Source organism: Pelecanus crispus, chromosome 12 (genome assembly GCF_030463565.1).
Source record: "Pelecanus crispus isolate bPelCri1 chromosome 12, bPelCri1.pri, whole genome shotgun sequence".
NCBI lineage: Eukaryota > Metazoa > Chordata > Aves > Pelecaniformes > Pelecanidae > Pelecanus > Pelecanus crispus.
The window spans coordinates 28,655,247-28,682,214 of record NC_134654.1 but is presented as its reverse complement, the minus strand read 5'-3'; the positions used below and the strand labels follow the sequence as shown (position 1 = coordinate 28,682,214).

General features: G+C 48.1%; 2 protein-coding genes across 4 annotated transcripts in view; both read left to right on the top strand.

The window, feature by feature from the left end:
• Window positions 1–14,932, top strand: part of RNF213 (ring finger protein 213) — a 53,997-nt gene extending 39,065 nt beyond the window's left edge. The window contains exons 46-67 of the mRNA XM_075720066.1: window positions 3–117; window positions 1,192–1,402; window positions 2,408–2,598; window positions 2,917–3,045; window positions 3,900–4,010; window positions 4,254–4,496; window positions 5,199–5,280; window positions 5,908–5,942; window positions 6,272–6,366; window positions 7,127–7,286; window positions 7,604–7,784; window positions 8,623–8,717; window positions 9,300–9,551; window positions 9,866–9,998; window positions 10,702–10,785; window positions 11,689–11,869; window positions 11,994–12,195; window positions 12,343–12,420; window positions 12,736–12,933; window positions 13,726–13,815; window positions 13,939–14,117; window positions 14,649–14,932. Of these exons, the coding sequence (XP_075576181.1) occupies window positions 3–117; window positions 1,192–1,402; window positions 2,408–2,598; window positions 2,917–3,045; window positions 3,900–4,010; window positions 4,254–4,496; window positions 5,199–5,280; window positions 5,908–5,942; window positions 6,272–6,366; window positions 7,127–7,286; window positions 7,604–7,784; window positions 8,623–8,717; window positions 9,300–9,551; window positions 9,866–9,998; window positions 10,702–10,785; window positions 11,689–11,869; window positions 11,994–12,195; window positions 12,343–12,420; window positions 12,736–12,933; window positions 13,726–13,815; window positions 13,939–14,117; window positions 14,649–14,802 (3,199 nt within the window). The 3' untranslated portion in view covers window positions 14,803–14,932. The remainder of the gene's footprint in view (window positions 1–2; window positions 118–1,191; window positions 1,403–2,407; window positions 2,599–2,916; window positions 3,046–3,899; window positions 4,011–4,253; window positions 4,497–5,198; window positions 5,281–5,907; window positions 5,943–6,271; window positions 6,367–7,126; window positions 7,287–7,603; window positions 7,785–8,622; window positions 8,718–9,299; window positions 9,552–9,865; window positions 9,999–10,701; window positions 10,786–11,688; window positions 11,870–11,993; window positions 12,196–12,342; window positions 12,421–12,735; window positions 12,934–13,725; window positions 13,816–13,938; window positions 14,118–14,648) is intronic.
• Window positions 14,933–15,581: 649 nt separating this feature from the next.
• ENDOV (endonuclease V) lies at window positions 15,582–26,642 on the top strand. Of its 3 annotated transcripts, none has more exons than XM_075719814.1 (9): window positions 15,582–15,622; window positions 16,047–16,218; window positions 17,393–17,527; window positions 17,970–18,009; window positions 18,112–18,224; window positions 18,331–18,399; window positions 19,056–19,181; window positions 25,259–25,335; window positions 26,423–26,642. In XM_075719814.1, exons 1-9 carry the CDS (start codon window positions 15,582–15,584, stop codon window positions 26,448–26,450), a joined length of 801 nt encoding a protein of 266 aa, XP_075575929.1. In that variant the 3' UTR covers window positions 26,451–26,642. The 3 variants fall into 3 exon arrangements, with proteins under 3 accessions (XP_075575929.1, XP_009483846.2, XP_075575930.1); XM_009485571.2 differs by having other exon boundaries at window positions 26,420–26,642; XM_075719815.1 differs by having other exon boundaries at window positions 25,259–25,339; window positions 26,423–26,450.
• Window positions 26,643–26,968: the final 326 nt, after the last annotated feature.

The window sequence follows — 26,968 nt, the reverse complement described above, 5'->3', positions numbered from 1 at the left end:
AGCTTCAATGAAGTGAAAAATGATGTGCAACACTACCTGTCCCTGGTAGAGCACAACGAGATCCTAGAGCAAAATGATAAAAAAGAACTCTACTTGCTTTTTGTCAACTGCTTGGAGGTAAGAGTGCTGGGTAGGTAAAAGCTGGGCATTAAACTGTTGCAGGAATAAAAAAGTCAAGAATAGAAATTCATCTGCAATTTTAGGCAAGTTTCTTGTGCACATAAATAGCTGCCCAAGTAGAAAGCCCAAAAGGAAGATTATATCAAATCACCTGGTCAGAACCTGCTCTCCAGTAACTAGCCTTGCTTTCCAAAGTAAGGCTTGTGTGTGTTTGCAGCATTACATAAATTATTCTTTCTCTTGGACACCTTGGACAGTCTTAAGTGTTAAGTGAGGCCCGACAGGACCCAAACTGCAGCATAGGAGTGCAGCAAGCAGGGGCTTTCTAGGTGCAGTAGTCCAAAGTTTTTTGTGTTCAAAAAACGGGTAGATGTGGCACTTCGGGACATGGTTTAGTCTAGTCTACCCTTGATTGGCTTAGAGTAGACTTGGTAGTGTAGGTTAATGGTTGGACTGGATGATCTTAAAGGGCTTTTCCAACCTAAACGATTCTATGATTCTGTGATTCTACTCTCTTGTTTTCACAGACATTTCTTTGTTTGCAGAGCTTTAGATTATTATGCTGTTTGGATTGCTCCCTTTCCTCCCCTTGCATAACTTTTAATGCTTTGGACAACTTTAAACAAACTTGACAGCAGGGTAGAGGTTTCATTTCTTACAGTTTTCATTAAAATGGTGACTTTGTAGATAAGATCAAAATTTGTATCCTCGCTAAGGGAAAGACAGGTAGAGCTTGGCATCTTGGAACATGGGACGTGTGTTTCAGCATGTGTGGCCAGTCAGCATGCTTATAACAATCTCGCTCAGCTACATGCTTAGGAAATATTGGGGAGAGCTTGGGTGTGTTGCTGAAGGAGGTGTTTGGCGATGTGGCAGAGGTTTAGGATAAGCACCAGAGAGATCACAGGGAGGAGCTAATGACGTTGGGGCGGAGGGTGCTGTGAGAGACATGAAAGTTTAATGTGCTTACTGCAGTGTGGTTGCATTGGAGATATAAAGTACCATGCCAATGCACAGGACATCCGATTCAAGTGGTTCTGCCACTCATGCGATATTCTGGCCCATCTTTAGGATTCTATGTGTGAAAAGTCTGAGGGCGGCCTTGGATATGAGCATATAAACTATCTGCCTGGAGGCAGAGGCTTTCCAGCGAACTATCTCCCAAAGAACAATCAAGAAACTCCTCAGGAATCATCTGTTGAATATCTGCAGGCAGTAGCCAAGGTTCGCTTGTACCTGAGTAAGGCTGCAGAGCTGCTCTTTGACTTGCATGAGTGCACAGGTAAGTCTAATTGTTCTGCTATCGAACGGAAATGCTGCATGCAGAGCAAAGTCACCACGGGAGATGAGCTGGACGTAGTCAGCGTGCCTGTGCTATGCTGCAGTTTGTTTTGATGCATGGCCAAGAACGAGCACATCAGCTTTTTTCTTTTCTCTTTCATTAGGAGCGTCAGTCATTATTTGTCCTCTTTACCACATATTAGCAGTGCTCTGTACCTAGTAGCAAGGCTGTGCCAGTGACCCCTAGGGTGTAGTTACATAGCGGTTGTGCCTTTGGAAGGAGATTTATTTTATCCTCCAGATGCTAACAATGAAATTTTATTTAGGACCAACTAAATTGAACTTTAATGAATAAATGAATAACGCATAAATGATGCTTCAGATACGTGACTGCTTTAAGGCTTCTTGTTTTATATGAATGAGAGCTCTGCACAGCTAAAAAGGATGAAGAGATACTTCAAAAAAATAAGTTAAAGAATTTTTGAGCTGATTTGCTGACTCGATAAAGGAGAACAGTATGTGGAGAGTCTTGGATACTTACACAGTCCGTGAAGCATCGAAGTGCGGTAACGTAACTAATTCCAAGGGACTTGTGTCCAGCCCTTGCGTCGAGGATGTCAGGCTAGCAAAATGCATCCCAGGAGATCATCCTTAGGGAGCACCATCACCTTGGCAGTTGAGACAGCGGAAAGCCATCATTGAGCAAGATGGAAGAGCTCTGAGAATGAGCTCTCTGAGAATGACCAGTAAATGGGAAGATTTGTCCCTGAGAGAAGGAAATGGAAGTAGAGTATGTCATCCTCTGTTGAAGAAATGAATCATTGCCTGAAATCCATCTGAGGAAACACTCTAGATAAGCTTCTGAGGAAGAGAGGGCTCTGAAGTGCTCCTGTGTAATTAGTCAGTACTAGTAAAAGGAGCTTGGCGCTACAGCTAGCGCTGACAGAAATGTTTTACAAGGTAGGATGTGGTTTTACCATTTTCTTTTTCCTTTTTTCCCCTCCAGAGCAAGACCAGGTAGAGGAGAAGCAGCGTTACCTGGCAAACGTGAGGGTGTTCTTTAGCCTTGCCAAGAACGACTGGCACCGTGTTTACCTAGTCCGGAAAATTGCTAGTCAGTATGGGATGGAATTTGCTCAGAAGCTTGTCACAGAGGCACAGTTTAAGTGGGTGTTCCCAGTGGAAATTCTGCACCAGGTAAAGAAGAGATGTTTCCTTGGAGATGGCTCTGGTCTCCTCTTAGTCTTCAGTTTGTGCTGCTTTGGGGTTTTTCTGCTGTTGTGTGGCTCTGGGGGACTCACCACAGTGGGAGTGGTTGTGGAGATGACTTATCTTCACTCTCTATTAAATGGAGTCTGTTACGGCAGTGAGAGGCTATTTGGGCTGCCATGCCTGCCTGCTGTCTTTCTGCAAAGGCTGAAATGCTGCAGTTCTTGGGAGGAAGAGGGGAGATTCTGCCTTGTCCAATGGCTGGTTAATGTCCACAGTGCTCACCATGGGCTGTTCCCTTTCTAGGTACAGAACAGCCAGTCTAAACACATCGATCGTTATCTGGCATGTGGCAAGAATTACGGAGTCCTACGTGATGCTGTGGGGAAAGCCATGATTGAGTGTAAGACTGAGGGTCTTCTGGAGGCAGAGAAGGTAGGGCACGCTCTCCTCACCATAATCCTGTTGTGGGCTCTGGATGGCCAACGTTTAAGCTTTATGCATTCCTGTTGGCAGTGTCTCTTCCGGTGCAGATACCTGGGTTGCCTTTGCTTGAAAGTTACTGTGGGTTATGCTGGCAGGCACACATATGTTTGTTCTAGCATGCATGACTGAGGTTATTTCTGTTGGTTGCCTCATCTCGCTTTTCTCCCTTTGTAATCTATCGCAGCAGTTTGTATTGCAGTAAGCAATACAGGCACCTTGTAGCCAACTGACTGGAGAGTAGGCAGATAATCAAAGAAACTTTATGCCCCCTCCCTGCCAGCCCGTATCTGCCTAGCCTTGTGTCTTGCCATGCAAAAATCAAACAGGTGATTTCTGTGTAATTGTAACCTTTTTCCAATATGTAGTTTGTATATGAAAATCTTCAGGAGGAATTTTGCAAACAATGCGCCTTTGAATGTCTCTGTACCATCTATTATACACTGGTTGTGATTTTTTTTTTTTTTTTTTTTTTTCTTTTTCACTTGCGTGTTGATTTGGTTTGAATTTGAAGGCAGGCATGTACAGGTTGCTGCCTAATAAGATTGCAATTCCGACTGGATATTAGAAGAATAAAATACTTGAGAGTTTTCTGATGTAAAACCCTCAATCAGCTTGAGTGCTGTCAGATGACTCATTTATGGCTTGAACAGCCATTTCTGCACTATCCCCCTTCATGTGTGGGGAGAGCTTTCCCACAGACCTGCTGAAGCCTGCATATCCAGTAACCAGCTGAAACCTCGTCAAACTTCAGCTGTGACAGCTATAGCCTCTTCTCTGCCATATCATCAGTTCTTCTTTTCTAGGTTTCTAGCAGCTCCCCAGCTGTACAATCTGTCCATCTGCTCCTGGCTATTTTCAGAGAAGTCACTGCCCTATATGGAGTTAGTGACTCAAATCTTCATCCCAAACAGCAGGTAAGATACTTCACTTTGGAAGCTTGTGACAAACACGCTTCATTGATAAGGATGAATGAGATTTAAATCATTGGTGGAAGAGCCTTCTGTTCTTCTGCCCCAAGCAGAGTTATGTCCTGATCAGAGCAGACTGAAAATGTTTTCAAAGCAGGGGCAACGCAGCATGGGAAGCAGCTGATAGTCCTCTTCTGTTTGGTGGACAATATCATGCTGGTTTTATTTCTTTTAAATATGTGCTTTCAGCAAACACATGCTATGACTGAGTTCATCCAGAATTCCCAAGTCCTGAATTCTCCAGAGCTGCAGCAGTTTGCAGCTTCTCTTGTGATGAATGCACTGCCATCTCTGCGAGTGGATCCTCAAAGCTTTGGCCACAATGGAGCACTAATCGAAATGGCTGTTCATACCGCAGCTGTCTTGCTGTGCGGGCAGAACCCCGTCCTGCAGCCCCTGAGGAATCTGGCATTCCGTCCGCACACCATGGAGGTAAAGAGATTTAACAGTTCAGCATATGTTAGGTTAATGGTTGGACTGGATGATCTTAAAGGTCTTTTCTAGCCTAAACGATTCTATGATTCTATGATATTGCTAGTTCTTTCATGTATCTGCTGGATCCTCTATAACCTAACCTTTCTTAACATCAAAAGCACCAACTTACTGTTTTAGCTGTGAGTTACCAATATATGATTATTTCAGTGTTGTTGGCACAACAACAAGCTCTGGACTGGTGCCTTTTCAAAGCACCTCTGCATCCTGAGCAGTATCAGGCAAATACTTTTGCTGGTATTTGAGTGAGCAAGCCTAAAAGCAGTTGGCAGGACATACTGTTGCAACAATGGCTCGTGGAGCCCTAGGCTGAGTCAGGGTGCAGGGATCTGCTGCTCTGCTGCTTCTGGCTATCCAAGGCGTAAGGAAATGTGCTGGTACACACCAGCGTGCATCAGGCCACCCCAAGAGGAATCCAGTTCAGGATGTCTGCAGAGTGTGTACGCAAGGCTTAACAATATTAACAGTACTTAAGAGTGGATTTTCAAAGGTGGAATTTGAAAATGTGCATGTACATCATCTGCATGACCTCTGCTTTCAGATGTCTCTTGTTCCCCATCATGAATAAGGAACCAGTGAGCAACTGCTACAGGGAAGAACTGATTTATATATTCATCACCTTTCTTTCTTTTTCCTCCTTAGCAATCTTTTCTACCTACAATGCCAGAAGATATAATGGCTCAGGCGAGGGCCTGGGAAGGAGTTGCCACTCTGCGCTGGTACAGTAAGTGGTCCTGACTGGCTGTGAAAGAAATTGAAGGATAATCCTTGGTTTTTGAATGAAACTGTTCCAAATGTGAGGACAGATGTGCTCCTCTTCTCAGCATGAGTTATCCTTTGTAAATGAAAATTTGGAGCTATGGTTTATGTGGGTAATGCACCAAGGTGCATCGAGCTTCTGTTTAGTCTCAAGCTTACAGCTGTTTACAAAGTTTGAGAGTGCAGAAGACCTGCCCTGTTACTTCTGGCAACGTTAAAGTGGTGTGAGCAGCAGCGGAGCACTTTGCCACCTTCCTGGCCAGCTTTCAGTTCTCTGCTTTCCACAGTAGATCGTACTGCAGACTAGGAATCCAGGGCTGGGAGCATTCGTGCTTACCAGCCCATTTGGTACTCGGCAGCAGAATCTTTCAGACTTTCATTCCTTGTTTCTCAAGGCGAGAAGCACTGAAAACTTCCTCTGGTTCCTATGTGGGTCTATCACTCCTTTGAGCTTTGGGACTGTCAGTGCTTTTGATTAGATCTTGAAGCATATTTCTTGCTCCAAGATGATGGTCCCTATGAAAGGAAATAACAGGGGCTTGATAAATGTCTGTCTTATAATACTGTCCTGTTTGTTTCTCTTTCTTGATAGTTTGTCCAAATGGCCATCCCTGCACTGTAGGAGAGGTAAGGATTTGAGACCGGTGGGTTTTTAAGCAGGTGGTGTTTTCAACAATAAACTGTTTTATTTTGTTTACTGGTTTTAATGTTCTGTTGCACAGTGGATCATTTTCTAAACTCTATATTATTAATCATTTTGCCATTGTAATGTACAATTTAGAATAGCTCTAACACAGCTTATACCATAAATCTAGGAAACAAGAGAGGCAGAGGTCCTTTGCCCAGTAACAGTTTTCGAATTAACCAGTTACAGCTTGGATTTTTGTTTCATTCTCTTTCTCTGCTGGAGAGGCTCTTACTCTGGAATTCAGTGTTCTCATTTTGCTTTTTGTTAGTGTGGCCGCCCCGTGGAAACTAGCCTCTGTGTCGACTGTGGTGCCCAAGTTGGAGGGGTACAGCATAAACCAGTGCCTGGCTTTCAAGAATTCCGGTATGCTTTGATTCATTAACCTTTTCAGTGCTAAATGATGTAGTACTTGCCTGTCATGCCTTCTGGGCAAAAGGTACCAGCCACTTCGTGGTGCTACGTGAAGGGTGGCATGTGGAATTCCCCTTTAGCTTGGACTTTGGCCTCTGAGGGGAAGAGGCTCAGCTGTTAGGAGTGCTGGGATAACTCTGACTTTGCAGAAACTGCCTTAACATAAGATCTTGTCAAGCTGCTGGTTTAGGGTTTTCATCTCCCTGCTCATCTGGGCTGATATAGGCGATGTGGTTCTACACCAACATATGGTAATAGGCAGCATTTTCTTAAATGGATCAGCATGACTGAAGAACTTTTACCAGAGCTCCGGCAACTATAACTTGTACTCTCTCCTCCTCAATTCTCTGGATTAGCACTTAGAGCCCTTATGTACGAATGTTAAAGTTACTAATTCTAACAGCAGTAGTTTCTCATCTCTCCAGCACAGAGTTGGCTAATCTTGCCCTCCAGGGCTGGATGTTGCCTCTTTCGTAGAAAACTTATTAGGAAGAGATGTCCAAGGAAGAGTAATCAGCCAGCAAAACCAAATAAATTGGCTTATTTGTGTACAAAACTTACTGGAAGTCCTCGTTCCCATGTAGCACTTTTAATTGGCAGCTTTTATGGCATTCAGATGGGTCAAAAAGACACTACTGGATATCAAAGACATCTCTTGTGTGGTTTTTGTCAAGGCAAAAAAAAAAAATACTATTTATACACTTTCCAACAGGAGTAGTGAAGACAGAACTCAAACTGGCCACATACTCGGAGATGCTCAACACAGAAAAACAATGGGAGTGTCTGATCGGGCCATGTCCCCAGTTGTCTTCGTTCTGATACGCTTGCTCACACATTTGGCAATGATGCTGGGAGCCACAGAACATCCTCAGGTACCTTCCAATAATAGTTCCAAGTGGCCACATGAAATATAGTGAAACTTTTGCATGATGCTGGTCCTTTTCATCATATTGCCAAGTAACTAGGGCAGTCTTTCAAGAAGTTCACTTCCCTCCTTGCCCACGAGTGATTTTGATTCCTTCATGCACTTGCATGAACGCATATACACACATCCCTCCCTTTATTTGTTCAAGCGGTAGGAATCCTATAGGATGGAGTTGACTTTCTGGTAAGACTGTAGTTCTGCATGCCTTGTGCTCGAGCTGGACGTTATTGGCTATGCTCATTCTTGCCTTTTGTTGCTCTTTAGCCATTCCAAAACATTATCAAGCCACCGGTGCACAACTCAGTGAGTTTCCTGCAGCAGCATATTCGGGAGGACTTGGCACAGCTGACAAAAATTTTGGGGAAGAGTGTGGATGAGACTATCAACATCCTTCATCTCATCCTCAGCAGCCTCCTCAAGGACCCCCATCAGCACCCAGGCCAGTGTAAGGAAAACTACCTGCCATATCACATCTGCAAGCTATATCAGCGTTTTGAGGGCAGCAGTTATTTAGCTGCTTTGCTAATAGACCATTTCCAACAGGCAGTAGCTGAGCTGATGAGGAAGATCCAGAAATTTGAGGCTTTTTTCTTGCTGTAGGGAATGAAGAATTTCTGTCCATTTGCTTCTCTTTCGGTCAAGTATGTGGGATCTGCAAGGTTTGGTGCATAATTCTGAAAAGGAATTATTGAATAAATAACATCATAACATATTGACAGAGCTTTCTGCTCACAAGCAGAGGTACTACTCAAAGCACAATAGCTCATGCTGTGTATAATCTATATACTTTTCTGCCCTCTAAAAGACTACCAAGAAGCTATTTGGTTTAGAAGAGGGATGGCAGAGTGTGGTTCACAGTAGAATCTGGAGTTCAAGTTGACATGAGTTATTGTGTCACAGAGGGGTTTATATGTAATAACCATATTTTTTGTGTGACAGCACAAATCGGTATTCCAAACTCTGTTCTTTGGTCTGCCATTGATCGTGGTCTGACCTTGGACAACTTGTTTAACCTTTCTGGGATTATGAATGACTTGTATAAATGTCCATGTCATTCAAACGAATGACTGGACTGAAACGTCTGAAAACCCACAATCACTGTGCTGTTTTGGGTGACAGTCTCCAGCTAGACTAGGATACTCGTTTAGCTTCTAGGAGCTCTGTAATCACTCTTAGGTCATCGTGCGAACTTGCAAGGATGTCACATCTGGAAGCTAAAGGAATCTGTGCTTTCTTTTAACTGAAATATTGCAAATACGAGAGGCTAAATATTCCTGTTGCAGGGCCAGTTCAGTTTGATGATGTGCTCTCCACAAAAGAGAAGAGAAACAAATGGGAAGAAATTGTTGCAAACACAATTATTGTTCCTGAATTGGAGGTAAGAAACCTGCTGTATAAAATTTCAGTAACTGAGCAGTTCAAAATCCACTTATTTGGAAATCTGACCTGCTGTAATATCTGTGCTACACTTTTCACCCAGCTATTCCTAAAGCCAAGCCATCTATGACACAGCTGCGACTTAGCTTTAATTTGTAAGGGTCAGCCAACTTTATTCTACCTGTGGAAATGAGTATCTCGGACTAGAGTTGTGCTATGATGATTTTGTATAGCTGGAAAAGCAGAACTGTCTTAGCTCAGTTGAAAGTATTTGTTCAAGTGAGTATATGGTTGCCCCAAATGAATCCTGTCTGCCTTTTTTTCCCCACCATATACGTCATCTAAAGAATGAAAGACCTGTGAGTTAGATGAGCTGGAGAACAAAGAATAACTTTATGGTATAAACAACTGTCTTGCAGTATGTGTTCTACATGCCTTCCCTAGGAGTTCATCTGCTTTGATGTATTTCTGTGTCAATTGGTCATCAAGCTATTAGGGAAATACACTCTAGTGGAGGTTTAACATGGCAGGACACTGCCAATTCTGATATAAATTATTTTTTTTCTTTTTTTTTTTAATGCAGGATTTGGATAAAAAACTTCTGAAGTTAAATAGACAAATACAAGAGGATGAGAGAATTTCTTCCAATCCAATAGTGAAAATAGTGTATGGTGACCCAGTCACTTTCCTGTCCCAGCTGCCAAAGGACAGTCACATACATCATTCCAAGATGTGGAGCTGCCGAAAGAGAATTTCAGTGGAGAACCTGGGCCATGTAGTCCAGCAAAAGAATGCCAAGGACGCTGTCCCTCTCCTTTGGAAGTTTCTGCAGAAGGTGGGTGTGGCAGAGGGATGAGAGACTGCAATGTTCAGAGATAGGTGCACAAATCATCGACTGGTTGAGGTTGGAAGGGACCTCTGGAGGTCATCTGGTCCAACCCCCTGCTCAGGCAGGTCGCCTGCAGCCGCTTGCCCAGGACCTGTTTGCTTATACAGTGTCTTTATTCTCATAACTTTCTATAATCTTGAGAACTGCACGTGTAAATTTTTTTTTTCTTTTAAACAATTTAAAAAACTAATTCCATAAAAGTATTGAAAACTGGTTTGTCCAAGGGCAACCTTATTCATAGGCCCCCTTTCCTCTTCCAGGAAACAGAACTGAGGCTGGTTAAATTCTTACCAGAGATTCTGGCTCTGCAGAGAGACTTGGTGAGGCGATTTCAGAACACTGCTGATGTCAAGCACTGCTCGATCAGAGACTTCCTCAACGAACCCCTCTCAGGTGAGAAGGCTGTGCCAAAACTGTAATTAGTGAAACAAAAAGCGCTGGATAGTCCAGTTGAAAACGAAAGTGAAAACTTCTCTTGTGCTTGCAATCTTAAGCTCTCGTATTTTCCTTTCAAATCCCATCCAAATGAACTGGAGACCTTAACCCTGGCATTATGCTTGGAAAAGTCATCAAATGGCTTTTTAAAGAGAATTAAGCACAGGAAGATTGTTCACGAGGGGTGGGGACTGCTCAGAGATAGGCAAGATAAATCCCTGAATGGAGCAGTGGGTATATTGAATTTTTAAGCTCTGCCCTAGAGTAGGGCCTGCCTAAAAGATGGAATAGATGTCCTTCCCCTTCTATTCATGAGCAGAATACAGACGTTTGGTGGCAACTCCTTCAATTGTACTTTAGTACAATTACTTATGGTTTTAAGTACTTATGGAAAAGTACTTAAAGGTCATACAGAATCAGACCAGGGATCCGTCCAGCCTTGTAGCCTGGGCCAATAGCAGACAATAATGGAAGAATATAAACAATCAGAGCAAATGATTTGATACCATTAGAAAACTGTTTAATGTCTATTTAGTCTCTTGATCTGTTTGAGCAGTTGCCTAGAGTTCAATGTTGTGCTTTGAAAATTCTTATATTATAGAGCTTCACAGTGTTGCGAATAAAAAGCATTTCAAGGATTTGTCTTTCCGTTATTCCTCAGATGTGATGAGGGACCTGTTACAGAGGAGAGTGAATGTGTTTCTGTCTGTCTGGAACAAGCTAAGAAGCTCGCTGGACACCAGTGGTGAGCACCTTTCTTTCCCAGCACTGTTTTGAGAGTGATGGAAGCAAGAGCTTGCCAGCTGTCAGACAATACTCCTCTACTACCCTTTGACAGTTCAAGTTCCTCCCATCAGTGATGCTGAGACGTATCCTCAAAACTGACCTTGGCCGTTGTCCTGGGTTTGGCTGGGATAGAGTTAATTTTTTTCCCAGTAGCTGGCACAGTGCTGTGTTTTGGATTTAGGGTGAGAATAGTGTTGATAACACGCTGATGTTTCAGTTGTTGCTGAGCAGTGCTTACATAGAGTCAAGGCCTTTTCCTGCTTCTCGTCCTGCCCTGCCAGCGAGGAGGCTGGAGGTGCACAAGAAGCTGGGAGAGGACACGGCTGGGACAGCTGACCCAAGCTGGCCAAAGGGATATTCCAGACCCTACGGCATCATGCTGGACAAAAACAGAAGTGGGGGGATTTGGCTGGGGGGGGGCACGGCCACTGCTTGGGAGCTGGCTGGGCATCGGTCAGCGGGTGGTGAGCAATTGCATTGTGCAGCACTTGTTTTGTATATTCTTTTATAGCTATTATTATTTTCCCTTCCTTTTCTGTCCTATTAAATTGCCTTTTTCTCAACCCACGAGTTTTACCTTTTGTCTGATTCTCTCCCCCATCCCACCGGGGGGGAGTGAGCAAATGGCTGTGTGGTGTTCAGCTGCTTGCCGGGTTAAACCACCACAGCCATTAAATGTTTAAGATTATCTAGGTGCAAATGGAAGAATTTGTTTCCCTCTTGTAGTATTCTGACCTGAACTTGCTCCCTTTAGCATTTATAAGTAATGGAAAGAGTGCTGCTTTTTTCGGGGTCTATACTTTCTCCTGACCTGCGTCAGCTCAGGACCACCTCAAGCAGTCTTCTCTGCCTTTTATTTCAGGGGAAATTAAGCTTCCTAAAGGCTACTGTGATGCTGACCTGACCCTCGACAGCATGCTTGAGGTCATTCTGCCACGTCGACAGGGGCTGGGCCTCTGCTCCACAGCCTTAGCCAGTTATCTCATTAGTCTGCACAATGACTTTGTCCACTCAGTGAACAAACACATCAAGGAAGATGATAGGTATGTTGCTATTCCAGCTAGGCACTTTTTTGGGCTCTGTCGTATTACCTGCTACCACACAATCAGCTTTCCCTGCTTCATAAAGGCTTCTCGCTCTAAACGTAGACTGTTTTCTCTTCTGCAGGTACTTGGTCAGTCCATCAGAAGTGGCTGACCTGCACTTGATCAGTTATGAGGTTGAGAGAGACCTGATTCCTCTGATCTTGTCCAACTGCCAGTACAGCATGGAGAAGGGCGGGGAGACGTTGCAGGACTTTGATCTGGAGAGGATCCAGCAGCAAGTCATCAGCAAGTTCCTGCAGGGCAAACCACTCATCACTCTAACGGTAGGAGAAAGCAGCTAGCTGTGTTTTCTGCAGACAACTTCTTGGCTGATGTTGGAGCCCTGCAGTGTTTGCTGCAGTCAGGCATGCACTGTAGCAGGGCTAGCAATGTTACCAAAGCTTTACAAGCATGGGTTTCTCTCCTGACAGGGGATACCTACCCTTGTGTACAGACATGATCGGAATTATGAACAGCTGTTTAATGATGTCAGGAATAAGCTGGATCAGGTGGGTGTCTGCATTGGATGAAACGGGGCAAGCATGTGACCCCTGGCATCCCAAGAAACGTCAGGCTTGTCTTCTGTCGCTTGTCTTGTTCACCTGCTCTGAACGCTTGTCCGCTAATCTCTTGGCATGCCTGGAATATGTGCAAACTGGGCGTCTTTTGCCAGTCAGGATTTACAAAGGAAGGGAATATAGTTAAGCATTTTCAGTTTCCTAAATCTGCATCTCTGTCGTGTTCAATGACTTTAGCAACTTGAGCAGCGATAAGGAATGGCTCTGAACTAATATTAGCAACTGCTTTGACTTCATGGTTTTCAGAGTGCTCTCCCCAGTTCTGTGATGAACATGATCAGTGGGGAGCTACAGTCTTACAGTGATGTCTGTGATGCTCTGTCCATCACTGAAATTACCTTGGGATTCCTGGCCAAGGCTGGAGAGAATGCTGAAATGCTTCTGACTGACTACATAGAAAAAATTCTGCAGATGGGTGATCAGACAAACCCTCATGTACTGCAGGTGAGTCCTAAGAGCAAAGCTCTTATTCTTACAGGATAAAATCTGCACTGGTTTATACTAAATCCATCCAACCTGATCTCCAAGCCCAGCAAAAGTTCAGCTCGAAAAAAGCATGTGATAGAATTCCCTCCCCACCATATTCAGAAGCCGGGGGGGGAACCATTTTCACTTCCCCTGCAACCAGTGTTTGCAAGGTGGGAGCATCTAATAGCTTGTGATGCTCAGCAGGTTCTTGCAAAACCCTGCAGAAAGGTCAGATGCGGGATGTGCAGAAGGTTGAACTCCTCTGTGCAGATCCAAGTTCTTCTGTCAGCACCAGGAAGGAGAATTCTTGGTTGAGTGTCAGCATAATTAGTTGCAATGCTAAAACTGAGAAAAGGGAGAAATTTCAATTATGAGCCAGCTTTCAGTGACACTGGCTTGCCTGGTGCTGAGAAGGATTGAAAATACCCCTTAACCTCTGAAAAGTCACGATAGGGGAAGGTTTTATCTCCTAAAGGTATGTGAAAAGAGGCCCCTTACTGACAGGGGGCAAAGGCGCTACGTTATGACAAGTATGTGTGAGATAGCCCTATTGCTTTCCCACTCCCTTTCATGATACCAAAAAGATGGATTATTGGAGGTGAAGAGGGAGAGAGAAGCCTATTGCAGGTGGGCTTCTACACCCAAGTTAAAAGGGCTCGATGAACTCCCTGCGGTTGTGCTTCTCTGCGGTTTTGACCTGGCTGGGCAGGGCAGGGTGTGGACAGGTTCCTAAATACATCCCTTACATCCATGTGTGTTTTCTTTCAGGCCTTTAGACGATGCCACCTAAAGCACATCATAGCCCTATGGCAACTTCTCTCTACCCACAAATCTGAGCAGCTTCTGCGCCTCAAAAGGGTAAGGTACACTGATAACTTCAGTGTCTAATCAGCAGTTTCTTCTTCTCTAAATGAAGTTACTCAAATGTATATGGTTGGTTGTGTGTGGTTTGTTTTTTTTTTCCCCTCGCTGCATTTTTAGGATCCTTTTGTAGGCGTCAGTACAGTCTACAAAGCTGAGCTCAGTCCAGAGATTGCCAAGCTCCTCAACGCCTTCCTTGTCCACTCAAGGCTGGAAACTTTCCTGCAGGAGCTCCATGAAGTGATCGTCCTGAAGCTGAGACGTGTCCAAGCTGAGAATGAATTCAGACCCATGTGGAGGTAACAGCCCAAACCAACCCACAGTTGTTGTTAATAACTTAAGCTTCTCCGCCTCTGAAAACGCATGCGATGGCACCGCTTCCCCTGGCAAATGACTGCCCTGCTGCCCACAAAGCACAACCGTCAACATTAAGAATATGCAGCTAGTTCTAAGAGACACTGCCTGTTTCTGGCATGTATGACTCTGCTTCATCTTGCACAGGCTGTTTTGGGAGCGCTGCTGGAATATACCAGGAGCTGCTGTTCATGAGCATTAAACACAAGCACTTCTGCAGTCACTCAGATGAGCACGCTCAGCTTTCCACACACACAGCTTGGCCCTCACCGCTTGGTTCTGACCTGCAGCCTCCCGTTCCTGGGTTCTTTTAGGGTTCTATAAATCTGACGGGCTGTTTAATCCTTCTCACCGCAAAATGCGCGTGTGTAAGACTCTGTGTACTTTGGTGCATTCCAACCACACAAAATATTATGCGGCATTTGTAGTTTGCTGTATGCCATCTATTAATACTACTTTTGCTCTTTGTTTTCCAGCCTGAAGGAATCGCTCATTCCTTACCTTGATGCAAAAGACTCTGAGTTAGCTACAGAGCTGGAAGAGATGTTCCCGGATGAGATTCTTCTCTCTCACGCTACCGCTACATGGAAAGCAGCCGCCCTCTTCAAAAGGGAGCGTAGGGAAAGCTAGGAGCACTAGCGCTAGTCTGACCTTCCTCCTACCCAGGGAATTTTAGTGCCACAGACACAGGGTGTTGGTGAGCTTCTGGAAGCTCAGGGGGGTGGTTTTTTGGGCTTGTTTTTGGGTTTGAGGGGTTTTGTTTTTTTTTTTTTTAACTAACTTAATACCAGAAGAATGAAGCAAAGCAGAAGGATGGCGGAGGAACAGAAGGCTGTATGTGTGAGCAGGGACTTCTCAAGGCACCATTAAAAAAAGACCAAAACCCTAAAGCCACCTGATGAAGATGACTGATGAAGATGAAGGATTTTCTCTTTTTTTTTTTTTTTTTTTTTTTTTTTTTAAAAGCATCACACTTTAGTGCTGGGAAAGGTGTTTGGGGTTTGGTGTTTTTTTTTTTCTTTTTTGCAGTCTGCATTTCTCTTACTTGTCCCCAAGCTGCAGACCGGGCTCTTTCTCCCAGCCGCCTCCTCCTTGCTGCTCCGGTACCGCAGCTGGGCCGCTGCCCTCGCTCCGTTCCCTCGGGGAGTTGGGACCAAGTTGGAAAAAAACCAACCCCGCCGAAGGCAGCTTCCCCTCCGCCGCCTCAACCTCTCGCTGCGGCAAAGCCCCAGGCGCCGCCGGTGCTCGCTGCCGCGTTATTCCAGGGGCAGGGCCCCCCTCCCGGGCCGTGTTTCCCAATAAAGCTCGTTGTGGCTGCTCCCGCCTCCTTCCCCGCCGCGCCCGGAACGGCCGCGCCCGCCCGCCTTCCCGGGGGGGTGGGTGTGCGTGTGACACGGGGCCGCCGCGCCATGGCGGGGCCGCCGCCCGCCACGCTCCGCCGCTGGGAACGGTAACGGCGCCGCGCATGCGCCCCGGGGGGAGGGGGGGGCGCACACCGGTGGCCATGGCAACCGTGCGCGGCTGCGGGTTCTGGGTTGGGCCTTGTGTGGCGGGGTGGGCCCGGCCCCGCTTCTCTCCCGCTCGGTACCGGGCCGGCCGCGGCGGGGCCCGCTCCCCTTCGCCCGGCCCTGGCGAGGGCAAGCGCAGAGTGCGGGGGGTCGCATGCGAGAAGGCGGCGGGGCTCCCGCGGCCCCTCCAGAAGACACACACACACACCCCCAGTGCCCTGCCCCCGCGGCGGGGCCGTGGGCTCCGCCCGGCCCCGCGGTGCGGCTCGGTTGGCGCTGACCGGGCTGGAGCGGGGCCTCGGCGTCGGGCGAGGCCTGGAGCCGCGGAGGAAGGGGCCGCCATTTCACTGTGTGGTCTTTCGCTAGCGAGCAGGCCCAGTTAAAAGGCGGCGTGGTTGAGGAGGACACCGAGGAGTGGCAGAAAGATTCGAGTTTTACAGGACTGGAGAGAGTGGGAGGCGTGGATTTATCTTATATCAAAGGAGACGACACCAGCGCCTGCGCTTCCCTGGTCGTTCTCAGCTACCCGGCTCTTGAGGTAACGGCAAGCGAACGGCCTCACTCCTTAGGGCTGTCTCCAGGCGTGCAATAACGCGAGGGGGTTTAGAGAAAACTCACACAAAGGCCGTTACCTGCTGCGCCTCTGCTTCATCAGTCAGTTACCACATGTATGTCCAACAAAGCCTCCAACCGTACGTTCCGCAAGAAAGAAAAACAGAGAAAAAAAACAAAAACCCCTGCACGTTAAGGATTTAGGTATAAGTTTACGAAGATGCGATGCAGACCACTCCTCGCTGCGAGAGGTTCGTAGGATTACGGGGAACATGCAAGGCGCTGAGGGATAGCTCTAGTACGCATTTGAGTTAGCCAGTTATTCAAAAAATACCGCGCCGAGATGAGTCTGTGGTCAGGCACAGAAGTCTGTGACTGGTTTAGGCATACATTGAAAATAATCAGTCTGGGCCACTACCCAGGAGACAAAAAGGACCATTGGTATTCAGGGCCGATCAAGAGAGGAAATGAAAGCATTTGTAGCACTCAGACAGCAGATGTCTTGCTTGTGAGTTCTTGCTGGGAATCAATTAATAATATGGGATGTAACGTATAAAAAGCCTTTTCAAAATTGCCATGAATCCCACATCCTGCAGTCATTTTACTTGAATTCATAAAGACATTTGGTCTCTTTCCCAGCTTTCAAAATGATATAAAAATTATCTTTAACTATAAAACCTATAACAAGCAGAGAATTAAAGTTTGATACTGGCCACTGGGATTTTTATGAACTGAATTTCAAATCCTGCCTTGATTCTTGACTTGCCCTGCATGAATGATTTTGGCCTGTCCTGTCTTTTGGCCTGTCCCTGCATGGAGACAGACGCCCTTTGATAATGCTCTGACTGGGTGAACTTTGAGGTCCCCTGCTGCCTATTTGAAGAGCTGCCCTAATTCTGTTTCAAGGACTTCACTCTCGAGCAGGGTACAGTAGGTGATGTCCAGCCCTCTTCTGGCAGCCGTCCATTATCCAGCCCCTTCTCTGAGTGGCAGAATGACGCAACCCAACGGCCTTGGCTTTGTGGGAGAGATCCAGAAGCAGAGTATTTTAAAAAAGATGAGATTAGGGGACATAAACCAGAGGAGATGCCTCCGAAACAGTCAGGAACTAACCAGCAAAGCCCTGGAGGTCATTGTCTGCACTGTCCCACTGCTCCCAGGTGCTGTACGAGGACTGCCGGATGGTGGCTGTCAGCGCCCCGTACGTGGCAGGATTCTTAGCCTTCCGGGAGGTCTCTTTCCTGGTGGAAGCTGTTCAGAGACTTCAGCAGGAGGAGCCCAGGCTCAAACCTCAGGTGTGGTATATTTCTTTGTCCCGAGTTGAGCTGTCATGAGGGCGCAGAGCACTGCTGAAAGGGGTTCTTCCCTCTTCTGAGACCTCACTGCCTAGCTGTTTTCCACTGGCAGGGCAGAAAGCGCAGTGCCAGAGCTGTGTTGAAGCACCTGTTGCCCTTTCCTTAGGGACTAGGGATGCTAAGCCATCAACAGCCAGGCCTCCCTTGGCAGTGGGAGTCCTGCTCTGGGTGCAGCACCGGTGAAGAGTGCTGCCAGCCACAAAGAGCTCATGCTGCTGATCATTTGGAGTCAGGTGGAGACAGCACCGCAGGAAGACTCTTATAGAGAGAAGTAAAAGAACTGAGAGAGACTTCTGCTTCCTCACAGGGCCAGCATCGCTGTTTGCTTATCAGAGTGGCTCTCAGCGCACAGGAAATAACATTTCTTTTTTGGCTTTTTCAGGTACTTCTTGTAGATGGGAATGGCCTGCTCCATCCCAGAGGTAGGACTTTACTGGAGAGCCCTGCTCTCCAGGGTCCCCATGCTGCTGCTTGAGATGCCTGTTCTCTGGTGTCCTGCAGTTACAGTGACTCCTTGTTGGCAGGATTTGGTGTGGCCTGTCACCTCGGGGTCCTGACGGATCTACCATGCATCGGAGTGGCCAAGAACCTCCTGCAGGTAGACGGCTTGGTCAGGGATGAGCTGCACAGAGAGCAGGTTAGGCCAGGCTGGGAATTTATTTCCACTCCTTAACATCCCAAGAGAACTGGGACAGCCGCATACAGGTACCTTCTAACCAACTGACGTATGTGTTTATCCCTAGATCCGTTCCCTGCAGAGGGGAGGAGATACGTTCCCACTGACAGGCACTTCGGGGAGAGTCCTGGGCATGGTAAGCTGCGGGGAGTTTCCGATTTGCTTGGCTGTTAAGTATTCCAGCTTTGTGTAGCTGGGAGCGCTGGAGGATGTTGTCTCTATAGTGGGACCATCTCCGTGATATTAGTTCAGGGAGACATGGTTGTCAACGGGTGACTACTAACACTGCTTTCCCCTTCCCGTGAGCTCAGGCATTTGCAGAAGGAGTTGACGGTTCAGGTGTTGGCTCTATTCAGGTCCATGGCTGTGGCATCTGAGGTGCCATGCTCCAGCACCCCGTTTGTGAACTGCAATCATGGAGAGGTGCCGATTCTGTAGCAGCTTACCAGGTTGAAATATGGGAGCGTCTGACTCGGAATGCACAGGAAATGGGCAGATGCGAGAAACCTCCTGCATCTGGTGTTATTTCAACATAGTCTGCATCAGCAAGTCTCACCGCTTCCCAGAGTGGTGCGAGGCATTTGGGGAAGGGCCACAGGGGTCCAAGAGAGCAAACAGTCCCTATGAGGAGATACTGGGAAGTAGAGGATCAGGAAGGCTGGGAGTTACCAAATACAGCGCCATCATCCCACCTTCTGAAGGCAACTAGCTAGCTTGTAATTCATCTGCCACCCTGTGTTTGTTAAAATAAGCCTCTTAAGTATTTTATGGTTCTTGTTTCTGAATGCACAGGTCCTGCGTAGCTGCAACAGCTCGAAGCCACTTTATATCTCTGTGGGTCACAGGGTGAGCCTGGAGACAGCCGTGCGCCTGGTCAAGTCCTGCTGCAGGTACCGGATCCCAGAGCCCATCCGTCAGGTACAAAAGCAGGGGAGCTGAGGAAGGGGAAGGCAGGCCTGGAGTAGGGAAGCAGGCAGTGGAGGGGGCTGTGGATGCCAAGCTCGTGGCGATGTTACGGAGCCTTAGTTTACCACTCATCTGCAACTGACAGTTCTGCAGCTGGCACCCTTCTTGCTGGCCTCTTCTTCCCCAGCCTGTTGTGGTGTTTATGTTAACCAATCCTTCCTTCTTCCATGCTTGTTCTTCTGACGCAGTGCCTGGAAGCACGCACGGCCCTTACTGCAGACCCAGCCTGACTGATTTCTTGGTCCTTCTCTGCAGGCAACTTCTGTCATGCTGCTGTTAATACACGGGAGCTGGAAATGCAGCTTTCCTGGGCACTTTGAGCCTAGCACAGACCGCAGTGCTGCTCCTCTGGGCTTTTCCCTGCTACTGCACTCCGCAAGGAGCTGCAGGCTCTGGGGCGGCAGCCAGCCAGTAGGTGACAGCACTGGATCACCATCAGTGAGCCGCAGCTGCCACCAAGGCTCAGCTTCAGACTAATTAAATCGCAGCAGGGCTGGAGGAAAGGATCTGGAGAAGCGTAAAGCCTCTGGGACTTCTAGCCTGACAAGTGCTTCCCTTCTCTCAGGGTCACCCTGCTCTTAGTGGCTCAGGCAGGCCAGACCCAGCGACTGCCCAGGGAGCGGGGCCCGTTCAGATGTCGGTGTTCGTAACGTTGCCCTGCAACATGCCGTTCGCGTTGCCGCACCGCCGTGCTTGTCAGGTGTCTGGCCACCTTTGCTCTGCAGCTCCTCAGAGCAACACTGAGATGATCCTGCTGAGGGCTGTTATGTAGTCTCTGCACACAGGAGCTTCTCGTTGCTACTGCAGTGTTTTCTGAAAACAGTCTTGAGTCTATAGTTATAAACCAGGCAAAAATCTAACACCTTAGAGCAAAAACAAACCTTGAAGCATCCATACCAGAAAACTGGAGTTTCTGATCTCATAAACCACTACCTGCCAGACGGGAGTAGGCTGATAGATCTTCTTATGTAATTTCTTCCAGCAAGGGACAGATGCCTCCGCAGAGCTCTGAGCTAGCTCTGCAGTTTGGCATGTTCAGAAGAAAGGGGGAAAGCATTCCTTTTGGAAACAAAAAGGTGTCTTGAGCTTTTCATCACCCTCATTTAATTTCCAACTATCTCCAGTCTGAGACTCTTCCCGTTCTCTAGCTGCGACCTTTATTTAAAGTGATGGAATGAATTGTTGTCACTTGCCTTACAGAGAGATTACAAATCCAAAAGGGAGTATGTTTACTGTAGAGGTAGAGGGATGGCAGGAGATAAGAACACTTAAAGCTGGAGTTAGGGTGTAGAAGGCTGCGGGCAGTCCTGCCGTGGATGACTGTCTTGGCCTTTTTGCTATGGTATGTGCCCAGAACAAGCTTGCAGACCTGATGGGTGATGTGTTTACTGCTTTCCCAGTGTTGTGAAAGACTTCTGGATCATCAGCTCTTTCTTTGTAAGTTCTGGTAGCCCTAGAAGTACGATGCTCTTAAGAGAGCTCAGCTGCCCGTACCTTCCTGAGGCTGTGTTTATGGTTTGTACGAAGGCAGTGTTATGCTGCAGTGTGTGTAGTGCTGTGCAGTTGTTGTGGGAGCTTAAACCTTCTCCTTTCCTAGAGGTATGGCTGGCCGGTCTGTATAGGGTACGTTTTGCTTCTTGGGCATGCAGCAGTATCTAGGCAGCAGTCAGAAACGGTTTGATTTGCATTTAGCGCACAATGTGGTCGTGCTGCCAAAGGAACTGTGGCTGCGATGCAGGTGAGAGAAGTGATCTTTCAGAGAAAGCAGAGGGAAGTGCCTCCTGCAATCAGTATTTGCATCCCACTTAGTCCTTATTCTATGTGCAAGTGCAAGGCCGATCTGGGAGAATTTTGCTTGCATGGCGGTGATCTCTCTGCCCAGCCAGCTTGTGAGATTTTGAGGTTCTTCTGCAGAGATTTGGTCATTTGGAGCTACCCAGACGGGAGTTGAGGTGGGCAGGAGCTGTCATCCCAGAATAATAAGCAAAGCATTCAAACTGAGCAGAGCTGGAAAAATACCAAGCCCTTCTGAGAGCAACTGCCCTTGCCTGCTTCTGGCAGAGGTCAGAACCCCTCTCCAGCGCTCGCCCACGCTCCAAGCCTGCTCAGACCCAGGATCCCCACGCACAGCGGGGAAACAGAAACTTTTTTAACTCTCTCCAGCTGACAAGGATTGCATCGGGACTGATTCTTCGGCTCTCGCTGTTTCAGGTTCCTGGTTGGCTGCACACCAGCCTCCAGCTCACTTGATGATCCTTTTAGCTCCAGTGGCAGCTTGCCCAGCTGGCTCCTGCTGCCTCAGGACGTGGCTGATGGGACAGCCTGATGTTGCTCCAGCCCACCAAGAAGGACAGAAGTAGGCCTGCCCAGGGCTGTGAATTTCTGCAGGTCACTTCATGTTAAACACTTGCCCTTAGGAGAAGTGAGAAATAAGCCAGCACCCCTCTCCTCGGTGTGAATGGCTCCTGCTGCGCAGCGGGGAAATCAGTGGCCGATACCCTGAAACTCGTAACTCCCTTCAGATGTAGCCCCCGCTGCAAGCTTGCTGTGTACACAGGGATCACCACCGCCCCTCATAAAACAGGCAAAGCAACAATTCCAGACCCTAATGCCAGCACTAGTCCCCTCTGAAAATAGAAACAATCTGTGAGGATTATTACAGGACAGTTATCCATCTTATTGATTAGCCTCTTGGTTAATACGCTGGGTTAAGCTGTCTCTCAGCACTGCAGCAGGAGTGAGGACTGGCCAGTAATTTGCAACCTAATCAAGCATTAGCTTATGTTATCAGCAGAACAGGGTTTTTCTTCCCTAGAAAAAGAGTCTGTAGATCTGACTCTTGCTACCTTGGTCTCCCAGTAGGGACTCTATTGAACAACCTCCTTCCCTTGTTATAAAATACATCACGTAATCTCTTATCCTGAAGAGTGATCAAAGTTATTTGTCAGTTTGGTTATGAAACTGTCCAATTATAGAGAGAAGGGAAAAAGCTCTCCCAAACAAACCACCCCTTATGTAACTACTTTTCATTCTCGAGCTTGCAGAATTGTTAAGCAGTTGTGGAGCTGCGTTTCCAGCAGTAAGCAGGCAGAGCCTCCACCCGAGAGGTCTGACTAGGAGCGGCAGGGATGGAGGGGCGGTGGGGAGCTTCTTGAGGTACGGGAGAGACTCTTCAGAAGTAGAACAGCAATGAGAGTGGCAAATGCTTCAAGGACAGCCACTGGGGAGGCGTTAACCCACTTTATTAGCATGATCATCATATGCTGTGAAGCTTTTCCAGCTGGGAAGGTCACGTACTGCTTTTTAAGTGGAGAGAGACACTGCCTTTGAGGTGGGGCACAGCAGCTGTTCTAAAATGTCACGGCGAAGCAGTGTTTTTGAGAAAGGAAGTTTCTGAAAAAGAAAAAAACTGAGGGAATGTAAAAACCAACTGCCAATTCTCAAAGTTGTCCAAGAGCCCAGGATCTGCATGCTTGTGATAGCATCTAAGGGTCTTCTGCACTGGAAAGCTGAACAATAACACTTCTGGGGAATGAGAACATCCAGTAAAGTCCAGCAACACTTTCTGTAGCTCTTGGGATTTCTGTTGGTGTTCTCCTTGCCCTGCTCTGACCGCATGCTATCCTGTGTTGCTGATAAGACGCAGCAATGCAGTTTTCCTGGTGAGCTCAGGAGGGCTCACGTGCAGAAGAGGAAGGAACTGGACACTTGCATGAGGATGTGTTTGATGAGGTTTGGTGATGGCTCCAAGCTCCATTTCAAATGGAGAGGGCAGTAAACCGTGAATTTGGTAGCATCTCAACATTACTCCTTTTGATTTTGGTCCTGGAAAGCAGAGCCCAGAGCACGGATGCAGCCTGGCGTGTAAACCGCTCCCGTTGTCTTCCTTGGCAGCTTTGCCTTTGGACTCATGAGGCAGGACAGCGTGAAAGGTGCGTCAGTCACTCGCCTTGCCGCTGCTGCCGAGAAGCAATAGAGCCAAGGATGTGCTTGTGTCTTGTCTCTGTTTGCTTTTAGTGGATGTTTTTACCTGCTATAGCTGCATAATTACCATCGCACAGCCGGCCCATCAGGCGCATAGGCAGGATGAGCCAAGCTCTTGCCTAGGGAAAAGGATATGCAGCAGACGAGTGGTGTGCTTCTCCATCTGTTGCTGCATCATACAACTGCTGGAACAGAGGAAGGAAAGGAATGGGTACAAGAATGGGCAATGCCAACTTCTCTCTTTTCATCCCATGTCCTGTTGAGAACTCGCCTGCTGGACTGCCGTATTCCCACTCTTCACAGCCCTCTCCGTAGCCTTGTTCCCCTTCTCAATTTACAGTTTCCTGTGGAGGGCAGAGTCCCATTTCTCAGCTGATGAGTGACCAGAAAAGCTAATCCTTTGGGAACATCACAGTGTCACAGCTATAAAGACCACGGATGATCTTGGAGTGCTCCGAGCCTGGAGGCTGCAGCCTGCACCTGCGTGCAATGCCAGTGGGAGTCCCTGTTGGCACAGTCCTGGGACACAGCTTCTGTTTCACTGAGTGTACAGTGAAGGTTGCTGCAGCAGAGTCCACGGGGCATTCTCCTGCTCTGGGAAAAGTCAATAAAATGCTCCAGTAGTTCCCCACGTTTTGAGAAGGGATCTATGAGCCACCGTCTTGTGCTAAATTGCCTTGCAACGCTGCAGAGATCTGCCTTCACATCCATATGGTTTTGGCACTCCAGCAACTTTCTGGGGGCCAGGGGACATACTACTTTTGTACATCAGTATAGGCTGAAGGATTTTGGTAGCTTTGAGCAAAAGGGATGAGGAAGATCCCAAGAAACAGAAGGGTGGGCAGAGTCCTGGGCTGAAGGGGAGTAATTTGTTTTGGGCATCTTTATTTGCGAGCATTTTGCTGATGCACAGGAACTCCTCAGCACTGCGGCGACCTGCATGCGATCCTGGCATGCGATCCCTTTACAGAGTGAGGGTGGTGGAGCAGCTTCTGTTGGTTCAGTGGGAGAGCTGGTTTCCTTTGTGGAGTATCTCCTCTTGAGGGAAGGCAGACTTACCCTGCCCTCAATTTTCTAACAAGTCCATTCCATCTCTCATCAGACAGTGATGAGCTGTTGCTGGGGAAGGCCTGTGAAGGAGCTTAGCTGCTTGAGACATTTTCCCACATTTCATTTGGAGGTGCCTACATGTGGAAGAAGTCAGTTGGGTTGGTTCAGAGGATGAAAGCACTAGACCACTCTCAGACTCCCAGGTCTCTCCTGGCTCTGCTGCCAGGGTTCAGGAAAGGGGAGTTGCAGTTCTGGCACAGAGACAGGGCAAAATGGAAAAGCAGCTCATCACCTCAGCAACTCTCCCTTTGCCAGTGAGCCCCTCTTCTCACTAAGCCTCTGGAAGTCCTTGCTGGCCTGTCACATCCCTGGATGATGAGGAGTAGCCATTCCGTGTAGGTGTAAGGTGAGGGATTCCAGCTGGGTCCGTGCTTGCTGCAAGAAGGCTCGCTGTGCTGCAGCGTGTGCTGGAAGCCTGGGCCAGTTCGTCCTCTGGGTCTCATAGGGACCCTCGGTGAAGGCAATTGCACTCAGCTGCAGCTGGGATTTGCCGAGGGAGCCTGCTCTGGGTCCTGCTTTGGCTGTTCATCCTGACATGCATGGGGTAGGTCGGGGCCAAGCAGACCTTACGCGCCGGCTGGCAGGAGCTGTCTGCGCTCAATGTCTCACCTCCTTACACCTGTGAGAAGTAAAGGGGCAGACAGCAAGGGTTCAGCGAATGTCACTTGCACAATAGACTGTATTCCAGTAAGGCTGTTTGGTCCAGGACCCTCTGTTTCTTCATTTTAAGTCTTCACTCTCCCAAGCAGCTTGCAGTGAGGCACAGAAACCGAACAAGGAGAGAAACATGCAGGGTCCTCTTTGCAACACAGTCGTACAAGAGCGATTTGTGATGTACTGACATCAGGGTGTGCAGGGGCATACTGACATAACAAAGGGGAGGCACCAAGCAGGCCGATCAATCCATTTTCACTTATTTTCCTCCTTAATTCCAGGCTGATATTAGATCGAGGGAGTATATTCGGAAGCAGCTGTGTTCACCGCTGGAGGTCGTATCTTCTGGGCCAGAGAGGTAGGTGTGTGGGCAGCCCAAGCAGCTGCCTCTCCAAAGGGGATCTGCTCATGTAATGATCTTCAGTAATGGCATTAAGGGGACAGACGGGGTAACAAAGTGAGCTCAAGTGACATCAGGACATATGCTGCCTCCACAAAGGGTGATTTCTGGCGATTGTAGCCATGCTACTTCACACGTTTCTTCCGCAGAGCACTGTGTCCTAGGCCGGGGAAGGTCGTTGGGGATTTGGTTTGTTTCCGGCGCCTGCGATAAGCAAAGCGCTAACGCCTACAGGTGTGACACGAGGCTGAACAGAAGTACCCTGCGGGGAGCCGGTTTCTGCCCCCAGAAAGCAAGGGGAGGGTCAGACTCCCCCACTCTTACATAACGTAGGCCAGCGGCTCCGTTAAACGGTGTAAATCCATCGCAAGCCCACTGGCGCGTGGGAGTTCCTCGTGTTGTGGCTACGCTGCCTCCTCAGCCTAACGCGAGGGTGCTGTCGGGTTCCCTCAGACCCGCAGCGGTACCAGGCTGGGCACATCCCAGATGGCTGAGGAGCTGCTCGGGGATGAGCAGAGTGTGTCAGGACGCCAAGCCCGCTCTGCTCTGAGGGTCCTGATGGACCAGAAAGAGTGAAGGCTGCCAGTGGGCAGCAGTGAGGGATTGCTTACGCTGACTGAGGCAGCTCCTGTGGATTCTGTAGGACAGCCGGCTGGTGCTCTGCTCAGCTCCTCTCTTCTTTCAGTCATGCAGCCAGAAGCAAAAGAAGGGGCTTTCTCTGCTCTTGTAGTGGCAGCGGCGCGGCGTGGCCAGGCCACGGGGGCAGCCCTATGCAGTGCCAGGCTGGCTGTCCCCAGTGTGTGCTGGAGCTCCATCTCTAACACCCCCAGCACCTCCCTGCCACGGCAGATGCTGAAGCTCACACAGAGGCTAGCTGGTGCGGGGGTCTGTGCAGCAGGAGAACCAAACTCATTCCAGTTATGACCATATATCTCAAAAGCTGTGTATCTGAGCCCCTTATCCACCAAGTGGCGTAGTTATTTGGTCTTCTTGGTTTCTACTTTTTTTAAAGTCTGTGACACTTCCTTGTTTTTGTTCCTAGCAGAAAAAAGGAGGCTGAACTGGATGATTAGCCTGATGCCAGAAGAAACTGCAGGGCTCCTCTTCACTGGATCGTCTCCTCCACCAAGACTGTGGTTCTGCCGAGTGCCAGAGCCGAGTGCCAGCCCGGGGGCGAGCAGTGCAAGGCCGTGTCAGCGGGGACAACGCCAGCCCCTGGGTGTGGTTCTGGCGGGCAGGCAGACCAGCTTCTGTTCGAGGATAATGTTTAGGGCATATTTCTCAGGGTTGATTTTTAAGCATTGTAAAAATATTTGTGTAAGTAAAGGTATGCTTGTAAGTTTGCTACAACCTACTTCAGTGCTTGGGCAGTTGCAGGAAGTGATTTACAAAGAGATGCTGAGGCACTTCACGTAGTTATAAACAAACTCCAGAGCTGGCCTTTGGCTCCCACCACACCTCTGTGGCACAGAGACTTCCCTTCTTGTCATTTCTGGAGCAGCTTCCACCCAGTACTCTCACATTCACTCTGCACGTCTCCGGGGAACAGAAGCCCAGTACGCAGCTCCGGCTGGTCCCGACAGACGGGCAG